The sequence below is a fragment of the Protopterus annectens genome, chromosome 10.part0 (genome assembly GCF_019279795.1).
Source record: "Protopterus annectens isolate FY-2018-M chromosome 10.part0, PAN1.0, whole genome shotgun sequence".
Taxonomy (NCBI): domain Eukaryota; kingdom Metazoa; phylum Chordata; order Ceratodontiformes; family Protopteridae; genus Protopterus; species Protopterus annectens.
Window position 1 is genome coordinate 122,719,613 of NC_056744.1, and position 18,139 is coordinate 122,737,751.

Here is an 18,139-nt window from a genome sequence, read left to right on the forward strand (position 1 = left end):
AGCCGAGGCCAGACCCAGACTTTGGAATCCGGCCGACCGAAGGGCTGCCTGAGGCAGGACTACCCATATGTTAGGACTGCAGATGCATACCTATCGGACATCTACATTTATGGTAGGTACAAAACTGTACTTTTTGTACCTACCATAAATGTAGATGTCCGATAGACATGCAACTGCAGTCGGATTTTCCCTCCCTCCATACCCCTCTATGCTAGGGTCCACTCCTATCCCTGTTACTCTTAGCTGGGGATAGCTGTTATGGTGTATTTGTTTTTATTGCTCATTTATTTCTTTGGAATCCTGTTTTTGTCTTCCAATTTGATTACAGCCTTCCTTGGAGGGCACCTGGCATCTGGGGCAAGAAACACTGAAGAAAATGGCGTCGGCTGATGCTTATGTACTCCAGCCGCTCTGACGTCGGAGAGAAATGCGACATCAGCCGACGTCGGACCCAGACTTTGGAATCCGGCCGACCGAGGGCTGCCTGAGGCAGGACAACCCACATGTTATGACTGCAGTTGCATGTCTATCGGACATCTACATTTATGGTAGGTACAAAACTGTACTTTGTGTAAAGCCTTCATGAAAGGTGCTGGGCTGCTACGGCCCCCAATATCTCATCCTGCTCCACCGTGGGACCTTAATGTGGTGTTAGGTGCCTTAACCTCTTCCCCCTTTGAACCGGCAGCAACTTGTGACTTAAAATTTCTTTCTTGGAAGACTGCTTTATTAGTCGCAATTACATCAGCCAGGCGAGTTTCGGAACTGCAAGCCCTATGTGTTAAACCACCATACCTGGTTTTTCACAAGGATAGAGTATCCCTCAGACCGAACCCATCCTTTGTTCCTAAGGTTTGTTCTAATTTTTGTCTGCAACAATCACTGGAACTTCCAGTTTTCTTCCCGAAGTATTCAAACAGAGCGGAATACATCTTTCACACCTTGGATGTCCACAGACAGTTACGCTTCTATTTGGATAGGACGCACCAAGCACGCAAAACAGATCAGTTGTTTGTGTCCTTTTCGGACAATAAATTGGGCAAAGCCGTCACGAAAGTCACTATTTCCAAGTGGATCAGAGACTGTATCAGTCATACCTACTTCATTTCTAACAAAGAGCTTACAGCAACAGTGAAAGCTCATTCTACCAGGGCTATGGCTACTTCGGCAGCCTTTCATTCCAAGCTTGCTATTAGTGACATTTGTGCGGCGGCTACGTGGTCTTCTCCTCACACCTTTATTTCTCATTACAAATTGGACGTGGCATCTCGGGGGCGAGCTTCCTTCGGTTCCACAGTTCTCAGGAGTGTTTTCCAGTGAGCCACCCAGGAATCAGGTGCTAGGGACGCTGTCCCATCAGTACAGAATGTAGGCGAGATAGGATCACATTACATCTTTTAGTTATGTACTTACCATAACTTTAGATGTATGGGATCCATCTCGCCTACATTCCTAATAACCCACCCTCCTTCCCCCTGCCTTGGAGATCAGAAGAGACCGGACGGTCCGAGTTCAACTGTTTCATGTCTTGAAACACCTGGCAATATTATATCAACAGTTTATGTGTGTGTGCATGTGTGCGGACAAACAAGATCTGGGGAAGCAGTGGTGGTGCATCCTGGGAGGTGGGATAGCTCAGCCAATAAGAGACTTCGTTCTATAGTATAGCGTGCTGAGTCGGAGCCGAGGATCGGCTCCGAACCCATCAGTACAGAATGTAGGCGAGATGGATCCCATACATCTAAAGTTATGGTAAGTACATAACTAAAAGTTATCTCGTATCATTCTTCCTCCTTTTGAGCCTGCATCATCTTGTGAACTAAAATTTCTGTCATGGAAAACTATCTTCTTAGTAGCCATCACTTCAGTCCGCAGAGTGTCAGAGCTCCAAGCCCTATCCATCAAGCCCCCTTACATGGTCTGACAGAGTATCTCTCAGGACAAATCCATCCCTTTTGCCCAAAGTATGTTCTGAGGTTAACATTAATCAAGTTATTGAGTTGCCCGTTTTCTTCCCTAATCACACCAACAAATTGGAATATATGTTGCACAAACTCGATGTTCATAGGCAACTTAGATTTTATTTGGACAGAACAAAAGACATTACGAAATCAGATCAGCTCTTTGTGTCTTTTTCTGAGGCCAGGAAAGATAAACCAGTGCTAAAACAACTCTAAGTGGCTGTCGGATTGTATCACCTACACATATTCTTGTCATAGCATGCCCTTGTCTAGTAAGGTAAATGCTCATTCAACCAGAGCAGATGTTCTTCGTGTTTCACTGTTGCAGTAATTACATTTGGGTAATCTCCTGGCAGGTTGCCCTCAGTCAGCCTGATTATAACTCATTACAAAGTGGATAAGGCCTCCAGGGACAGGGCTTCATTTGGTTCTACTGTTCTGAAGTGTGTACTTCCATGAGCCACCCAAGATCAGGGTGCTAGGGACGCTACCCATCAGTGAAGAATTTACAGCGAGATTGAACAACTTCACATAAAGAAGTTATGTACTCACCATAACGTTCCATGTGAGTTGTTCCATCTCGCCTTCATTCTCACGTCCCTCCCTCCTTCCCCCTCTTGGCTGGCAGTTGACTTGGAGGCTGTCTTCATCCTGGTTTTTCAATGTGTCTTCATTCCTAGCCAGAATAATTATTGTACTTCTATATAGTACACAGCAAACAAGATCTGAGGTAATTCCAGCAGTGCATTGTGGGATAAGGGGTTGGGTCTCGAGCTACTGGAGAACTTTGAGCTTGCTAGTCGGCCGTGTCGGAGCCGAGGATCGGCTCCGAACCATCAGTGAAGAATGAAGGCGAGATGGAACAACTCACATGGATAGTTATGGTGAGTACATAACTTCTTTATTTTTGTCATCCAAACTGAATTTTTGCTATTCATGTTTTACTTAGGTTTTTCAGAGAAGCAGTCCTTTACAGAATGAATTTCAGCCTGTATTAATAGATATGAAAATGTACTGTTGTCATAACACTGACTGATGTGTCTTAATAATCATGTCAAGGTAATAAATGCAGCAAGTAGAGAACTTTTACACTGCAAATTTAGTACAACTCAGAAATGTAACAAGACAAAGTGATTGGATATAATGTAACGGTGATAGCATTACATATGGGTGCATGTGAGCTATATAGGATGGGTAAAGGCATTTTTCATTATTTTTGAATAGTTGTTTCCTCAGATATTTTTTCTTTGTAATCAGAAGTAGCTTATTTTCAGCTTGATAGATCATACTGAAAATATAGTGCTTATAAAAGTGTTTATTGGCAGTATAATATAGTACATGGAGTACACTATTAGACCCAGGAATTGTGGACGACGAGCTTTTCATATACCTTTCTGATGTCAGAAGGGTACATAAGTTAATGACTAGCTCTCAGAGCATTCACAGGGTCAGCCAAAGAACAGCACCTGGAAATGAAAGTTGCCAAAGCTATTAAACACTTTTCATTGTCTCTCTGCCCTCCCCTTTCTCTCTCTCTCTCTCTCACACACACAGAAGTGTGTAGCAATCTTTAAAGCTGTTATTCAATCAGAGCTACACTTGGCTTTTGCTTGCTGAGTGACAGTGTGTAATGTTTCACAGCTTTAAAAGCAGTGAAACATTTTGTGCTCCAGCACTTTATTTTCTCAGCAATTAGTAAAACATCAAAGCAGCCAAAGCTCCACGTGTTACAAATAATTATGATCTGTGAAGATTACAACCAGCATGTTAGGTGTTCTCATCACGGATGTCAAAATTCACCTCCTGCTTTGCTCCTTTTTGTTATTGACGAGAATTTCTTAGGATTCACATCTCTAACACAACAGCAAGTTGGCTGTGATCTGAAATCTGATAGTAATCCTCTTCATCTGTTTTATTGATTTAAATAACAATGTAAAATGTTGAAAAATTTGCAGTGCTATACTATGTTGCCCTTAAATTGTAAGGATTCCTAGTCTTGTTTTTTCAGAATATTTAGACGTTTGAACATGTGAAACTACTTTTTAAATAAAGTCAGGAGAATTGAACCTGAAAGAGTTTGGAAGCACTGCAGTGTACCTAGAAGTATAATGTTTTGCATATTACTCCCTGCAGTGTATTACAGTCATTGTTGTGGATGATTCTTTTAGCTTTATTTTTGTTAGACATTTCATAGATGAGATTTCTAGAAAAAGTTGAAATGAGTTATTTTTTCCCACTGCCTTCTGCTGCTGTATGTTCACTCAGGGTGCCATTAGTGTTTTGGCCTATCCTTGGCCCCAAATTGCCAGTTGTGCCTCAAGACCTGGTTCTGTGATGTAGGTTTATGTACTCTCTTGGACTGATCACGGTCCCTAATGAGCAGTAGTGTCACATAATGCAGACTTTTGTCAGTTTCTTGCAGTTTACAGAAGTTGGGTTTGTGTAATAATGCTCACGGACACCTTCTGGGGTGTCAGCAGTACTGAGAGCATTGGATTCCCTTGTGGTGATGTGTGTCTACTAGCTAAGACTGTATTTTAATTTTAAGAAATGTATTTCTTTTTCCAAAATGGTGTAATAGGTTCATCTGAACAGCATTAACATTCTGTCTGTCTTAAAGGGACCTTCTGAAATTGTTCACTACTATGGAATTGATGCGCTGGTCTTATTTAATGGAAGAATATGGGAAAGAGTTACGAGAAGGTTCTGCAGACAGTCCCGCAACAGATGTTTTTACTTATACAGAAGAAGGTGAAAAACGATGGAAGGACCTCCGAAACAGAGTTGTAGAGCATGTAAGTGTATAGCATTTTTAATAAAGTGTTCAGCATCATAAAATGCCAGGATGATTATGTGGCGCATGTGGGCTTCATTATGTGTGCATTTGGGGCTGAAAGTTTTGTTGTAAAGATTGTAGGTTAGCTGCAAATGATGGACTGGTGTGTTGCCTTAAAGGGGCTAACAATGGAGACAGCATTGCTTCTGCTATACTACTGATTGTATGTTATGGTGATTCATCTGCCATATCAGTCGTACACTTTTTACATTTGTCATAAATACTAATCTTTCTGCAAAACTTTGTAGATCCTACATGCATGCTGAGTGCTTGCACATCTCTATATTCCTGTATTTAGTAAGGTAATTGAGAATAGGTAAACATTGCAGAGAGGAGCTTATTCCTACGTTTTACACTTTGAAATAGTGATAATTTGGAACTGTGCTTTCAAGAGTTTTTGGTTCTGGTAAAATGTACCCCAGACAAGCATACATGTGTAGGTGTATGGATAGCACTTTCCCTGAGGATCCATTTGTGATAACACTAAGTTATTTACTGTTTGTTATAAAATAAATAAGGATCCATTTGTGATAACACTAAGTTATTTACTGTTTGTTATAAAATAAATAAATATTTTTAAAGTTATTTAGGCATTGGTCATTCTTGCAGGGCTGTCCAGATACAGAATTTTTGTGCCTCTGCTGAAAATATTTTTTCCTTTGCTCCACCTACAGCATGTCTTTGGGATGTGGGAGGAAACCGGAGCACCCGGAGGAAACCCACGCGACCACAGGGAGGACATGCAGACTCAGCACAGTAGACATCCCATCCAAGGATCGAACCAGAGAACCTCTTGCTGTGAGGCGACAACGCTAACCGCTGCACCACCGTGGCCGCCCTATGGACTTACATTTGGATTCAACCAGTCAAATTCTTTCAGCTGTGTTTTTTTTTTTTGTTTGTTTGTTTTAATTTTGTCTAAGTACTGTGCTATAATGTGTTCCAACAGTTTTCTGAAAAGTCTGTGCCCTCTCACTGAGGTTTCTTCGGTCTACCAGATGTGCTTTCCACTTTATCTTCACCATTGTTTTTCTTATTTTTCCTTATTGATTTTTCATCCTTCAACATGCCTTTTTGTCCTGCTGATCACCTATCTAAGCGATTATGCATGTTGTCCTCTGCTTGGAGAGACATTTGTTTTTGCTTCACCTTTCTCCATCTTTCACTGAGTGATGATGGCCATTTGTTAGTCATTGGGTTGTGATGTAAATTTAAACATTTACTGATTAGAAATGTTCTCTTTTTATTGCAGAACATTCGAATAATGGCAAAATATTACACAAGAATCACAATGAAGAGAATGGCACAGCTACTTGATCTGTCAGTTGATGTGAGTAACAGTAGTCGAATAGTAATGGTTAATTGATGGTTTTGGTATGTTTTTTTTGTTTATTTTTTTATTCTATCTTGACAGATTAGAGCTTCTTTTCAGGGGAGAGGCCCAAGGTGGTATTTATACTAATAGAAGAAATTTGGCCAGGGCATCTGTGAACCTACAGTACTCCTCAATCTTTTACATCCATCTGAGCTGTCACCAACTCAAGTAGATGGGGCCACGGTTTAATGTCTCATCAGAAAGGTACCACATTCAGGAGTGCAGCCACATACCTCTTATGCTACACTGCAGTGTCAGCAGTCCATTTACCTGGTGTAGGAATAGAACCCACAACCTTCTGTATCAAAGCTGTGTGTGCTTCCTGTTGTGCCACTGACACAAAAAGTTATTCATTGAAAGTCTTGTTTATTTATTTCAGCAAAGACCACAAAGCACAGAGAGAACGTTTTAGGGCTAACCTGAATGTTTTGGTTTGATTAAATGAGTCGGTCATACTTGTTCATGTGGAAAGTAAGATAAGTATAGCAAGTTGCAACAATGAAGTAAACTCTCATCTGTACAGTCACAGTGTTTTTCTTAAGGGCTGTGTTTAAATTTTTATTTTTTTTTGTATGTGCATTTCAAGGAATAATAATTTGCTTTGTTTTATTTTACAGACACCGGGCATTTCTTGACAGAAATAATGATAGAGCTGGGTCTTGTCTGTCTGTATAACTCTAAAATATCTTTCATGTCAGAATTCAAATTATTTTTTTAAATGACTTGATGCAGAGAATATTCAGAAAGATGCAGTGCAGTAATATTGTGCCTGATCATATCCGGAACACCTTTCACATTCTGGACATGAAGGCAGAAACAACAGATCTGGCACTGGGGATCCTGCTTGGTAGGTCTTTTCATTCTATTTTCTGTTTTTGTCTGAAGCCGCCACATTCAGGGTTGCATATGCCCCCTTGTCAACACATGGTTGCCTTCCACACCTCACTAAAAGAACATGAATTGTGCTTAAGACCGTTATTTCTTTCTGCCCCTTATACATATCAAATGTCAGTTCTGTTGTTAATATTGAAAAAGCTGCCATGTTCATTACGTAAAGCATTAAAGAGTTTGTGTGGCCTCCACAGGACTTGCATCTGTCGCTGTTTTTATTGGTCAGTGGAGGAGTATGGTATGAAATACCTGTTTAATTGCCAGCCATTTCAACTTGGCTACCTAAAGATGCAAAAAGGGGAATATCATGGCTAGTTTTGCTAAACAGATGCTGCTAGATGAAAGTATTCATCATGGAGGCAAGCTGAAGAGCTTCTCATAGATTCAGGCTTTTACTGCAGTACTGTCATGAAATGAAGGAAGCAGCAGAGAATAAAAGTCTGTCACTCCCTTCTAATATCCTTGAGATGGCCTCATGACCCCAGGCATCATGTCCTTACCCTTAGATAGTGAGGACTCAGTTTTGCTTCTATATTCTACTTCAGCAGATAGCTAGTGACGCATAAGAGGTGCCTACCCCCCCAAAAAAACTTCTTGGGGGGGATGCATCCCCTGCTTTTAGTATCACTACCTCCCAAGCATATGGCTAGAGTTCACTTATTATTGGCCTGCTCCCATGGAGTGGTACCTTAAGTCCTTCAGCCAGAACTTGGTGATCACACTTATTGTAATGGAATGTTTTACCCAGACCTCTTGTGGTCCAGCTAGTTTCATTACCATACTGAGGACGGTGTACTTTGTTCTCCCTTATCAGAGTCCATTGTTAAGGCCCTGGAATTCAAGCATTTATTTGAGGTTTGGTGAGACCTGTCCTTACTGATGCAGAGGCTTAGGAAACGAGACCTGCTTCCAGCAGCAAGACCAGTGCCTTTGGCAGGCGTGTCCTCTTATATCTGAAAGTACCTGTCACAAGTCTACTCCCACATTTGTTAGGTAGATACGAAAATTGTTTTCTTCAGCTGAGGGGAGGAGGGTATTTTCTCCCCCTTTGCTTTCTTAGCAGGAGTCAGAGGATCTGGTGACTGTTTTCTTTGAGAGAGTTAAGGGTTCTTAAACTTCCCTCTTACTGCATATCCCTTCCTTTAAAGAAATTCTCAGGATAATGAACTATGTCATGGAGTGGCCTTACTGCTCAGGACTGAGACATAATCTGGAGAATTAAGAGCCTTGGTTCATCCCCCTTATAAAGTCTGTCATCAGTGGTGCCACATATGCAGTCTTGAAGCAACTGGATCCCCATGTTCCTTCAGTCCCCACAAAGCCAGGTGCCGTTACATGCTCCTTGCTTAAGTATACTGAGATCCTTGCAAGGCATTTTGGAATTTCATTCCAGTGTAGATCTTAAAATCCATAGAACCTTGATAGTTTGCTGCCTGACGAGAAATGTAAAGTGTTAGACAAGGTGGGCAAGAGCATGCTCTTCCCTGCCTTGTTGGAGCTCAGGTCCTTCAACTGCCTTTTATTATCAGTTCAGACTCTTAATTCCTCTTGAGTCTCTAATTATGGAGGATGTGCTAAGGACTGTGTGTACAGTTTCTTTGGTGAGCTACCATGTAGTTTGTTGCCACTTTTAACTATGCTGAAACTGTAGTGAGGACTGCAAACTCGAAAAAACACCTGAGCAGGATTGCATGGCTGAGGCTGTTCTGTAGGGTTGCCACCTTTTCAAATGCCCAAAGTGGGACATGTTCTGTAGAAATGTCAGATTTTCCAGGACAAAACATACCTACAGCCGTGCATAGTTCAGAACTTTACTTTTTTGCACAAATAAAAGCTTATTCTAGTAACATTTGAATTGCTTATGCTACTTCACATAAACATATAGAAGTTTCATATATAAAATAATTGTTTTATGCAACTATTAAAGAAGACTTAGGAAATATGAAATCTCAGGACATTTGCTACTTTTTGATTTTTTTCGCAGGACACAACTGCCTAAAGAGGGACTGTCCCTCGCAAAGTGGGACAGGTGGTAACCCTACTGTTCTGTCTTTGGTAGAAACTCTGAAAAGCTGTTACAGATACCCCCTTCCTGGAACAGGTCTTTTTCCACCAATTCTTATAGACCCTGGTTACTGACCTACTAAAGAAGAAGCTGTTACTACTGTTAACCTGTCTCTCTTCAAGCCTCTTGTCTTCTAGACCTAGCTAACCTCCTAAAAAAAGAAAGCCAGTTTGCATATTTAGGAGTGTCAGTACAGCCTTGATTTTCTCAGCTTTTCTGGACAGGTCACCCAGTAGGGCATTTTCACTAACCCAGCAGCACAGCCTTTTGTCTAGGACTGTCTGTAGTGGGGGACCATGCGACTGTCAAGAGTTTCTTTGCTTTACAGGGATTTACCATCAAACCCAGTTCTCACCTTGTCTGTGCTGGTCAAGTCTTGAAGGTCTTAAGTCTTTGCCTGTAAAGGGCTGTGCTTAGTCCAAGCTGTCTTCACAGAACCACTGGAAAAACCAGAGCTGTACTTGTTGTGGCTAGAAAGTCCATCCCTTCCTCAGGACAGAGACAAAGGTTGTACTGTCTCCTCCTTGTATTTCTAATGGAGATGGAAGGCTTCTGCCTTGCTCAGTTTCATTGAGCATATTTGGTGCTTCTTTTTCTGGATAGTAACTGAACTTTGGTTCATGCAGTTATTAACATAAGGTGGTCTGCACAGTGTCGCTGTATATGATGTACTCTTTTTGTCACATCAGTGTTTGGGTCACCAGAGGAGGAGGGTACAGTGGGCTGCACTTTCCTTATGTGTTGTACCATTTGGTTTGTCTTCTGCAGATGTGGTATTTGCTATGGTGCTAACCTGGTGCTGGTGATATTGTAGGTGAATGAATGTCATATGATCTGATGTTGTCCTGTTCATTCTTCCTCATGAATGGGTGTAGGATCCGATCCTCGGATCCGACTTGGCTGCATATACAAGACTTTGGATCCAATGCTTGAGCTCCTCCCTCTACCCATAATGCTGTAGTGCATCTCCCAACTCTTCAGATCGAGTTTGCATCTATAACAGCAAGACAGACACTCCAACTGCGAGCGGAAAAGTAACTTTTTTTAATACTATTTCTCTCTCATTTCTTGTGCTGTATTTCTTGTAATTACATTTAAAGTTAGTAACAACTTTACACTCACAGCTGTACCCAACCATTAGGGGTTTTTTTCCACTTGCTGTTACTTTCCATTTCTAAACTTTCTCTCATACTACTTTATGGTAATTTGCTGTTGTTTTTATTTTTACAGGGATTTCTCCCCAGATACCTGTATTTCTATATTTTGATATATTTGCTCCTTCTTATTTTTATATATATATATATATATATATATATATATATATATATATATATATATATATACACACACATATATATATATATATATATATATATATATATACACATATATATATATATATATATATATATATATATATATATATATATATATATGTGTGTGTATGTGTGTGTGTGTGTTCTATCACGTCATCAAACTTTTACAAGTTTGAACCACATATGGTCGTGACCATATGTTGGAATTTGTAAAAGTTCGAGCGTGTGAATGGAATTCTCCATAGGCGGAGGTTTCCATTCACTTCAGTGTGGTCCGATCTCGGAGTTGGTATATTTAAGTAGTGGGGGGTATGGGTGGTGCAGGGGGCTTGCCCCCCTGCTTACAACAGTTTATTTTGTTGTCCGTTGTGTTTTTTTTTTTTTTAAGTAGTCGAAGTTATGTAACTTCAAACATAATGGTTCAACCATTAGGTGTTCGAAGTTACGTAACCATATATATATATATATATATATATATATATATATATATATATATATTTATATATGTGTGTGTGTGTGTGTGTGAAATCGGTCACCAGTCTATGTTTTTCTTCAGTTGAGCCGAATGGCTGCATGATGGAGCTACCTGAATGTTTGTTCCGTCTAACATTAAAAGTATTTTTGTATCTGTAAAGTGCTTTTTGGGTCTTTTTACTTCATCCGATACGTCTACCTGTTTAAGTTTCTACTTTTCAGGTTAACTTTATTGTCATTTAAACCCTTTTTCCTCTTTAGGGTTTTCTGTTTAACTACTGCCTACCATGTCAGAGGGAACCTATGGGTTTAAGAAGTGCACTTCTTGTGGGCTTAAGATTCCTAATTCCAATGCCCACAAGAAGTGCGTATACTGTCTAGGAGCTTCCCATCTGGATTCTCCATGCGCTGTTTATGCCACTTTTAATCCTAAGGTGCTGTCTGATTGTCAGAATAAACTGATATTGAAAAGATTACTTCCTGCTGAGAGTTCAAACCCCCGCAAAACCAACTCAGGTTGTCTCTGAGCCAAGGAACGGACACCTTCCCAAATCTCCGAGAGCATCCTCGGAGCCGTCAGAAAAGTTATGAAAGGTCTCAGATCCGAGGTCTATTCCCCCAGCTAATGAACTTATTGACCTGGTTTCCCACCAGGCTTAGAAGGAACCGGACACTGTCGAGCCCATCCCCAAGTCCTCAGATAAGTTCTTAGTTCCCCTTCAGATAGATCTCATTGTAGCAAGGGAGTTCCAGTTGATGCCATAGTTGTGGCGGCAGCCACTAACAAAGAGCTAGTGGAATAAAACTCCTCTGTCCATTCACTGAGCAGGGAATCCAGAGCAATGAACAGATTTACAAAGTTCGTGTACACCTCAGCTACATTTGCACTGAGGTCATTGAACTACCTGGCACAGTTCACTCATTTGCAGAGAGATTTTTGATCAAGGAGCTTTCAGACTTTCTGAGTCCATGTTTGCGGAGGACTTCAAGACGGTCTTCTCCTCACCTAGCCACTCTTTCATCCATTTCTAGTGCATCAATGAGGCTGATCTCCCATATAGCGGAGGATGCCTCATGAGCAGCCGGTTCAGGCAAAGCCATTAGGAGACATACCTGGATGAGGCTATGCGATTTCATGGAACCATTCAGGATGTCATTTGTTAATGCCCCGTTTGATAGCTCCTCTTTGTTTGTCCATCAGTGAAGGATACTGTCACTTGGAGCAAGCAGGAGGGAAAGACCCCGTTTGCCGTTAGAATCAAATTTTCTATCTCTCAAAGTACATTCTGCAGGAACCAGCAAGGTGGTAAGAAAATGCCTTTTTGGAAATCTCTGGAACCTTTTCAGTATTCGTGTGGGGACATTTCCTCCAGAAGCAGAGAAGGAAGTTTCAGTGGCAGACATCACCCCAGAGGCAGAAGGAGTCCACACAACCAGGGCTTTAGAATCTCCTCCTCTGATAGGCCATATCAACGCTGCTGAAGCGTTGCCTTACTGTCCACCTCTGGAAGCAGTCAGGGGTCATTCTTCCTTGCACTTGGACGCCTGGACAAATATTACAAGAAATTCATGGGTGCTAAGAATCATATCCAGAGGTTACTATGTACTCTTTCCTCATCCATCTGCTGTTCAAAGACAGAAACTCCCCAACATTCCACCCAGTCAGAGGGAATACACAACTCAAGAAATTCAAAAGCTGCTACAAAAGAGCTATCCAGGAGTTCCCACCCAAACAGGATTCGGGACTTACTTCCACTTCTTTTTAGTGCCAAAGAAGACAGGAGACCTGAGACCAGTTTTGGATCTAAGCAATTGGAATTAGTGTATAAAGAAGTCAAAGTTCCAACAGGTTATGGTTCATTCTATCCCATCTCTTCTGCGCAAGGAAGATTGGATGTGCTTTGTAGATCTCCAAGATGCCTACTATGACATCAGAATACACAGCTGCGCTTTCGGCTAGGAGCCAATCGCTACCAATTCAGAGCACTGCCCTTTGGACTCACCACAGCCCCCAGGGTGTTCAGCAAATGCATGACAGTCATAGCAGCTCACTTGAGACTCTAAGGACACCAGTCTTTTCTCGACGATTGGATGCTCACAGCCCCAACCAAGCATCAACTCTTACAAGCCAAGGATTACTTGCTTCAGATATCCAACTCCTTAGGCATCTCAATAAACCATGCCAAATTGAACCTAACTCCTCTACAGGCTCTGGAATTTATATTAACTCAACTGAATATTACAGCTGCTCACAGCCCCAACCAAGCATCAACTCTTACAAACCAGGGATTACTTGCTTCAGACATCCAACTCCTTAGGCATCTCAGTACACCATGCCAAATCGAACCTAACTCCTCTACAGACTCTGGAATTTATAGGAATGCAACTGAATACTACGACTCAAGTGGCATCATTACCTCTTCATCACATCACATCATTAAGAAATTGGTGAGGACCATACTGTCTCATCCATCCCCTCCAAAAAAAATTAGTGCTTCAAGCTCTTGGGTCAGTGGCAGCTGCCATTCTTCTAGTTCCTCTAGCAAGATTCTTTATGCAAATCCTTTAGTGGAAATTGGCGGTACTGTGGGCTATTCTTTGCCAGTCTCCCTAATTTCCCATAAAACTCACTCCAGTCTGCAAACACGTTCGCTGGTCGATCCAGACAAATGACTAGTTTTATGGGCAAACTGTTCTCCCTTCCTCCCCCAGTCACCACGGACATTTCCCAACTGGGGTGTGGGGGGACAATTCATGGGAAGGATGGTCCAAGGCATGTGGTCCCCTTCGGTGACAAAGTTACTTGTCAGTGACCTAGAGATGAGAGCAGCCTTTCTAACGTTGCAAGCCTTTCAGGACATTCTTCCTCTAGGGACTATTGCAATACACACAGACAACGTGTTAGTAGTCTGGTACATCAACAAACAAGGAGGAACCCGATGTTCTTCGTGTTTCACTTCAGCCATTCTAAGCATTTGTTTTTGTGGCATGTGGGACTGAGAATGCACTTTGGTCATCGGTTTTCCTAAGCATAGTGCGAACTTTAGGCCTGAGAAATTCAGCATTTTTGGTATGAAACGAAGTCGGTTTAATATGAAAATTGGAAGGTCTGAATACACCCTCAGAAGCCAGTGCCTGCACAGCGGCTCCAGACCCATCCAAGGTAGAGACATGCACAGGTTCCATATTCGAAGAAGCATCCAGCAGCATACCAGACTCCGAATGGGTCTCAGTAGAGGCCTGCAAATTTGTCGAAACCTTACTGAGTACCGGCGGACTGGCGACTAGCTTAACGGTAGCATCGTTGGCAGTTTTGGACCTATGCCGTCTGTCTCTGTCTTTATTTTTACGTTTTTTCGCAAGATCGGTAGTCGGATAGCTTGTCAAAGCCATTTTGGAGTACGGAGATCAAGAGCGAAAGAATTTAGCTACAAAAATTGCCCAACGAATAATTTGGGCGTTGAACAAGGCACAAAACCGACAGCGAGGGGACTTCATGGTCTGGGGCTAAACAGGTGACGCAGTAAGAATGAAAATCTCTGTGAGGTATTTGCTTTCCACAGGCAAGACAATTATTAATTTTTTCTGACATCGGTTAGAGCAGGAAAAAAGGATCCTCAACGGGGTACTTATCTTTTAGAAGACTTCAGGTTTGAAACTCGAAAAAAACGAAAATTTCAGGAAGAGGCCAACTGGCACTTGCGAACTGCTTCTGCTTCGGGCACCGCACGACAAGAAAGGCTGATGTAATGGCATCGGCTGCATGTTTTATACCCCTGACGACCTGATGTCATGGAAGAGGCGACAGCATCCGACACAGAAATCCCAAGACTCTGTTATTCAGGCCGACTGAGGGCTACCTGCAGGCAGATAACCCAAATGTGATGATTGCCACAGTGAGTACACTCGAACATCTACATTTATGGTAAGTGTACACACCTGTACTTTACTACATATTGTACAGAGAGGCCATGAGGGTCTGGGAATGGGCAGTCTCTTCACACTGCTTTCTTGTTACAGCACATATACTGGGGAAACCAACACTCTGTGCAGACAGACTCAGCAGTTTCATTCTGATTCCTCACAATGGGGCCTTCAATCAAACAATAGTGAATATGATCTTCAGCTACTGGGGCCAGCCTTGCTGTGACCTATTTGCCTCACCCCTCAACCGCAAGTACCGAGGGATGTTTTTATTCATGATTGGCCCCGGGTCTTTTCTGTGCTTATCCCCCTCTTCCTCTGATTCTGAAATTCCTACAGAAAGCAAACAGGCTGAAGAGCTCAGTCATCCTCATTGCCCCCCATCTGGCTTCAACAGGTATGATTCCCCTTCCTCTGGTCTCACTTGAAATGTCCTCCATGGGTACTGGAACCCACTCAGGATCTCATATCTCTTCCACCAAGAATTCAACATGCCAGTCTTCATGCCCTCAAGCTGACCTCATGGCTTCTGCACTTTCAGTAATAGCTAAATGGTCCAGGCTTGTTTCCCCCAATCGTGACATTGTCTTGATCTCTCAGAAGGCCTCCACCAAGAAAGTCTACAGAAGCAAATGGAAACGATTCTCTGTTTGGGCTTCCAAGCAGAATATTGACCCCTTTTCAGCACCTATTTCAGCCATTCTTCTTTTTGTCACTACTCGTTTTGAGGAATGAGTTAGTTTTTCTACTGTTGTACTTCAGTTGTCAGCCATTTCCCACTTTCACGCAGGAAACAAATCATTTTGTGGCATTTTCCGGGTTATATAAAGCTGTCATGAGGGGAATTTTCCTCCTGAGACCTCCAGTAAAGGATCCCTCACCTCCTTGGAATCTGACGATGGTCCTTCGGGGATTAACTCAGAAACCCTTTGAACCGGTGGACAAATGTGATACGAAGTTTCTTTCTTGGAAAACTATCTTTTTAGTGGCCATCACTTCAGCTAAAAGTATCTCTGAGCTCCAAGCCTTATTGGCTAAGCCTTCTTACATTATTTTCCTTAAGGATGGGGTGTCCCTGTGGACCAACCTTTCCTTTCTGCCTAAAGAGGCTATGGAGACTAACATTAACCAATCCATACAATTAACAGTTTTCTTTCCCGACTTTACCATTAAAGGTGACTATATGCTTCATCTTGTTGATGTTTACAGACATTTACGTTTTTATGTTCACAGAGAAAAACAGTACAGGAAGACAGAGCAGCTTTTAGAATCCTTTTCCCCTAATCGCTTGGGTCAGTCATTTTCTAGAATTACACAGCCTAAATGGATTACTGATTGTATTTTATTGATTTATTCAAAAAAAGGTTTGGAGTTGCCTCGTCCTAGAGCTCATTCCACTAGATCTCATTCCACTAGATCTATGGTTATATCTGCCTTTTCCTCAAGAGCTTCCATTCACGATATCTGTGCTACAGCCACTTGGTCAAGGACTCCTACCTTTGTCACACATTACAAATTAGACATTGGCTGCAGAAGCAGAGCTTCCTTTGGTTTGATACTGCTCTGGAATTTCTTTTCGTAAGGCCTCCCGAGAGTCATGTAGCAGGGGACTCTGACTCATTTGAGAGGAAAAATGACAAGGACAACATCAGATTTAGAAGTTATGTACTTACCATAAATTGGCATCTGTGTTTTCCATTTTCATTTTTTCTTGCCTTCCATCCTAGTCATCTCCTGGCCCTGTCACTCTTTGAAACATCTGTCTGATGACATTGGAATCTTCAAGTTTCTGGTTTGAGCCGAACGCCTTTTTCCCATATCTGTCCTGTCGCTGTAGTAGGTGAGCAATTAGGCAGCAAACTCGATCTGAGGAGTTGGAGACAGAGTATTATGGGTAGAGGGAGGAGCTTGAGAATTGGATCCCAAGTATTGTGTATGCAGTCTATTTAGATCTGAGGATCGGACCCTAGACCCATTCATGAGGAAGAATGAAAATGGACAGCACAGATGCCAAGTTATGGTAAGTACATAACTTCTAATTCCTGTACCTGGATGTTTGGTTTCTGGTGATTCCCTTGTCAGACTCCATAGTGTCGTCCCTGACTTGTTCTCTTCCCTGATTACAGCCTCTGGGAAGGTCTGCATAAACGAGAAGAGGATAGTGTCTGATTAAATCTCATAAGATTGTTTATATCAGCACAGACTTTGGACACTTTGTTGGTTACTTCCTGCACACGGAAAGGATCCAAATCATCATTACCTTGGACACATGGACCACAATACATCACGGGATCTAGACTTGGGCTCTTCTGTGCCTTCCTAAGTAGTTGGCAGCATCTTTTTCATGATAGGGTGTAGGTGTTGTATTGCAAAGGGATGTACCAATAGTTGCCAAGTTTCACGGTTATACTGGTCTTCTTGCCTTGCATCCTTGTTACAAAGTCCAAGAGTACCGGACAGTTCCCAGTAGTCTCATGCTGTGTTTACACTTCTTGCAGCTAAACTTGGTGAAGTCATGACACTTACTGCTTTGCTACAGGGGGTAAAGACAGCTTAAAGGAAGCAGTCTCTCAGAGTTTGAGCATCACATGCACAATTTGGAGCTATGAGCTGTTATACAGATCATGACAGCTTTAAAGGCCAAGCTGACTGTAGCTGTTATTGTCTTAAAATCAGTCCACCTTATGGTACCACTTATCTAGAACTGAAGTGAGACTAACAGTCAGCTGTAAAAAAAGGTGATGATATGTTTTCACCTGTTTGTATTCTGGAAGAAGTGAATATACTGTCAGATTCTCCTTTAGTCGTCTCGGAGCACAGGATTTGGAAGACATTTCTAATTATGGCCTTCTAGAGTGGAGGCACAGCAAAGGTTAACCTCTTTGCCACTCAGGAGAACTTTGTTTTTCCCATCTTTTCCTTTTGCTACAGGGCAAGGGAAGTTGTAGATACAGTTCTTCCACCCTTGGCAGACAAGATTCCTGTAGGCCTTTTCCTTTGTCTTCACATGCTTTCATGAAATTCAGAGAACAACCACCAGAGGATTACCCACAGTCATTGAGAGGAGGATATCGTGTCAGTCTGTTGGGCCTCTGACATTCACAAAACCCTTCTTCTGTAAACCAAGAAATTTTCCTTCATTTGGGATCACACCAACTCCAGCTTAGATTGTGGATTCTGGTTTAGATCCATTAATCTGATTGGATCTCCTGGCTGGGGTGTCAGAAGTGACTGAAACTGCCAGGAAGCCTTCTACCGTAGACATAGTTTGCCAAATAGAAGAGGTTCCCTTCGGGT

At 42.0% G+C, this 18,139-nt stretch overlaps 1 protein-coding gene across 1 annotated transcript in view; it reads left to right on the forward strand.

Moving 5' to 3' along the window:
• PSMD12 (proteasome 26S subunit, non-ATPase 12) overlaps nucleotides 1-18,139 on the forward strand; it is a 694,608-nt gene that overhangs the window by 664,196 nt on the left and 12,273 nt on the right. The window contains exons 9-10 of the mRNA XM_044085094.1: nucleotides 4,582-4,756; nucleotides 6,050-6,127. Of these exons, the coding sequence (XP_043941029.1) occupies nucleotides 4,582-4,756; nucleotides 6,050-6,127 (253 nt within the window). The remainder of the gene's footprint in view (nucleotides 1-4,581; nucleotides 4,757-6,049; nucleotides 6,128-18,139) is intronic.